The sequence below is a fragment of the Andrographis paniculata genome, unplaced genomic scaffold, assembly GCF_009805555.1.
Source record: "Andrographis paniculata isolate CXL003 unplaced genomic scaffold, ASM980555v1 Contig75END, whole genome shotgun sequence".
NCBI classification, from domain to species: Eukaryota; Viridiplantae; Streptophyta; class Magnoliopsida; order Lamiales; family Acanthaceae; genus Andrographis; species Andrographis paniculata.
Genome location: NW_026137612.1, coordinates 1,539,603 through 1,543,762, shown reverse-complemented (window position 1 = coordinate 1,543,762; position 4,160 = coordinate 1,539,603). Strand labels below are relative to the sequence as shown.

At 37.0% G+C, this 4,160-nt stretch overlaps 1 protein-coding gene across 1 annotated transcript; it reads left to right on the top strand.

Annotated features, from left to right (window-relative positions):
• Positions 1-487: 487 nt before the first annotated feature.
• LOC127266299 (protein IQ-domain 26-like) lies at positions 488-1,754 on the top strand. Its single transcript, XM_051296493.1, has 2 exons — positions 488-967; positions 1,048-1,754. Exons 1-2 carry the CDS (start codon positions 488-490, stop codon positions 1,675-1,677), a joined length of 1,110 nt encoding a protein of 369 aa, XP_051152450.1. The 3' UTR covers positions 1,678-1,754.
• The last annotated feature ends 2,406 nt before the right edge of the window (positions 1,755-4,160 follow it).

Below are 4,160 nucleotides of genomic sequence, written 5' to 3'. Positions count from 1 at the left end.
ATGCAGAAGAAATAAAACAACAATGCTATGCAAGAAAGGGGCTAATTCTTGAAAGATTTCTGAAAATTAAAACTTGCTTGTTGAGTATATATATTGTTCGAGCTCGACTCGAACATGATTTTGGTATAAACAAATCGAGTTGAGCCGTTAACGAGTCGGGCTAATTATGCATTCAGCCAACTGCATACATAATTTTTCTCTCTCTCTATGATGTATGTTAAATGTGTATAAATACACAGAATAATTTCAAAAAACGTAACAGGGAAATGTCGAAGCGGATGTTTTTTCTAGCGTACGTATGCCAAAAGGAATAATATTTTCTACTACTAGATTTCGTAGTTATAATATATATATATATATATGTAGATAGATACAGGACGGACGGACCTGACCTGGTTTTCTCTTGTCTGCGATGATGCAGAGAGAGAGAGAGAGAGAGAGAGCTCCCTTTCTGAACGATATTCTTTAATGGCAGCCTTTTCGCCGAATGGAAACCATCATAATTCTAATTCTATTCTTCCCTGCTCTGCTACACTACAGTGAGTCTCCTCCCCCTCTTATCGTCGTCTTCACATTCTCTATTCTTCCAATTACACATTCTGTCCCATCAATCATGGGAAGAACCATTAAATGGCTCAAGAGATTACTCTACGGACCCAAAACGCAACACCACCCCTTACCAGAAATCTCCGACGATCTATGCTTGAGTCCCAACATTACCCCTTCCCAGGCGGCCTGGCTGCGGGCTTTCTACTCAGAGCCCGACACCGAGCAGAGCATCCGGGCAAGGGCGGTGGCGGCCGCCACCGCCGCGGCCGCTGACGCCGCCGTGGCGGCAGCCAAGGCGGCTTTCGAAGTGGTTCGGCTGAACAGCCGAGGCGGAGGAAGTGGAACGGCGTCGATTGGTGGTAGCCGGGAAATTAATTCCGCCGCCGTCGCTATTCAAAAAGTTTTCCGGGGATTTCTGGTAAAGCTTGAACCCTTTTTCTTTTTCCTTTTTGGGTGCTTTGTTTAATGTGTCATCTGTGTGGAAATGTCTGCGAGCAGGCCCGAAAAGCACTTCGGGCTTTGAAGGGCCTGGTGAAGATTCAGGCGCTGGTAAGAGGATTTTTGGTCCGAAAACAGGCCGCCGCCACGCTCCACTCCATGGAAGCTCTCGTCAGGACACAGGCAGCTTTACGGGCAAGAAGAATAAATCTGCAAATCGGCGGCGGCGGAAATGGCGAATTCCCGCCTGAATTTCCGGCGAGAAAACCGTCGCCGGTCAGGCAAATTGAATCCCCTTTGCAGTGTCGGCCAGACGAGGCTACCAAAATCGTGGAAATCGACACATGGTGCAGGCCGAAATCAAGATCGAAGAGGATCATAATCAGCAGATGGGTTCCCGAGGAGTTCGGCGAGGATGAGGACCGGAGCCGCCGTGAATCTGCCATAACCACCGCGGAGAGCACTGCGAAAGAGAAGAATTCCTTGTTGGGCAATTCGTCGAACAGTTGGCGTGCAGACGATAGCGGCGGATTCCGGTGGTCGAATGGCAGCAGGACGGCGAAGGGCCGATCGCAGAGCGCTCCGAAGCAGCGGCGGGGGTCTCTCCGGGAGGTGATGGGGCGGAGGGCGGCGGTGGATGGCGGTGTTGATTTCAAGAATACTGTAATGGGAAAGCTTCGCATGAATTGAAACATGGTACTGATTAGACACTTAAGAAAAATTCAAATTTTGACAGCTCACCTCAGCTGAGTCTTCTCTTCGTTTCAGGTGGCACCACTTTTTTTTATTAATTTATAATTTTTTTTTATTATTATTTTTGTGTATCTATTTTCTTTTAGTTTTAAATAATTTTATAGAAAAATATATTTAATTTATTTAGCAACAAGTACGTCATTTGTTTTTTACATATAAAATTTTATTACTTCCTCTAACTCACAAAAAAATATTCATTTTTTTTTCACGTAGTTTTAGAAATATTAGTATTATATTAGAATATAATAGGAATAAAATATAAATGATTAAAATAACTTTATTAGTATATATGATATAAAGGTCATGACATTTGTGTAATATATTATAAGTTGTAAGGGTATTTGTAATGTTAGGTAGGTAGTACAATTACTAAAAAAGAAATGAATACTTTGTTATGGGACAGACTAAAATTAAAAAATGGATACTTTGTTATGGGACGAAGGGAGTATTAGTTCTCATTCTTTTTTTAAAATTTATTCTAACTTTCATTTCTTTCGAGTGGCATCTAAATTTTATTATTAGTTCTCATTCTTTTATTTTTAATACTCCCTCCGTTCTATAAGTAAATATTCATTTTTTTTGCACATAATTTTAGAAATATTAGTATTATATTAGAATATAGGAGGAATAAAGTAGAAATGACTAAAATAACTTTATTAGTATGTGCGATATAAAAGTAATGACATTTGTGTAATATATTATAAGTTGTAAAGGTATTTTTAATGTTAGGTAGATAGTACACTTATTAAAAAAGGAAACAGATACTTTATTATGAGACGGACTAAAATAAAAAAATGAATACTTTGTTATGGAACGAAAAAGTATTAAATATAATAATGTAAAAAATAAATATAAATTATTACCTTGACAGAGAGAATTACAGTAAGAACCCTATCAATAAAAAAACTGTTTTGAATGAAAAAATGTCAAAAAATAAAATCAGCAAAATTATACTTAAAAAAACTTATCAAAAAATAAATATAGCAAAATTTATAAAAACCGCCAGATTTGTTGTATAATATATAATAATATAATATAGTTGGTAAGTATAATAATAATATAATATATATATGTATATATGAATGTGTGTGTTATATTTAATATATATTTAAAGATATATAGATAGAGAGAGAGTGGGGGAGAGGATTACGAGAGAAATCCTGTGTGGATGAATTGATGCTTCTTCCCTTTCATTCATTCTCTACATATATATATATATATATAGGAGAAGCAACATACACTATAGGAGTGTAATGCATTCACATCAAGGACACGTAGTGTCTAAGTATCTATTTGTTGTATAATACTCCCCGTTGGATACTTTATACAAAGAATGTGTCTTGTTAAAATTTTACTATGAAAAAACTCAGTGGAAAAAAATCATAGTGAAGGAAAAAGAGTACATCATTCTTGTATTAAGGCGCTCCCCCTGTTTTGGACTTTATTTGATGTCTTTCATCCGACGCATTCAAATTCTTTGTACCAATTTGTTGAATGTTACAGTCGGCAGCGCCTTCGTAAATAAATCTGCAAAACTTTCACACGATCAAATTTGTTGCACATTAATTTCACCATTTTTCTGAAGATTATGAGTGAAGAAAAATTTCGGAGATATGTGCTTTGTCCGATCGCCTTTAATATATTCTCCTTTTAATTGAGCTATACAAGCTGCATTATCTTCTAATAATATTGTAGGAGGTAATATATCATCGGTAATCAAGCCACAATTTTTCTGAATATGGTGAATCACAAACCTCAACCAAACGCATTCACGACTGGCTTCGTGAATTGCTAAAACCTCAGCATGATTTAAAGAAGTAGCTGTTATCGCCTGTTTAGAAGATCTCCAAGAAATTGCGGTTCCACCACAAGTAAATAAATAGCCAGTTTGATATTTTACTTTGTATGGATCAGACAGATAACCAGCATCAGCATAACCAATTAATTTATTTCGAGATTCACTGTAATAAAATAGATCGAGGTCATGATTCCTCTGAAGGTAACGAAAAATGTGCTTGATACCATTCTAATGGCGCTTTGTGGGGGATGCGCTAAATCTAGCCAGTAGATTTACTGAAAAAGATATATCTGGCCTGGTACAATTTGCAAGGTACATTAATGCGCCAATAGCGCTGAGATACGGTACCTCGGGGCCAAGTATTTCTTCATTTTCTTCTCTCGGCCTAAATGGATCTTTACTGGGATCAAGGGATCTGACCACCATTGGTGTATTTAGTGAGTGAAATTTATCCATATAAAATTGTTTTAATACCTTTTTGGAATATATGTATTGATGGATAAATATTCCATTATTAACATGATCCACTTGTAATCCCAGACAATATTTTGTCTTTCCAAAATCTTTGATCTCAAATTCTTTCTTTAGATATTCTACTGCAATTTGGATGTCTTCTGGAGTT

What these genes read in the sequence shown, in the direction of transcription:
- LOC127266299 (XM_051296493.1), top strand. Translation starts at nt 488, where the DNA reads ATGGAAACCATCATAATTCTAATTCTATTCTTCCCTGCTCTGCTACAC. An exon ending in AAGTTTTCCGGGGATTTCTG is followed by an intron (nt 968 to 1,047) that starts GTAAAGCTTGAA and finishes GTCTGCGAGCAG; the next exon opens with GCCCGAAAAGCACTTCGGGC.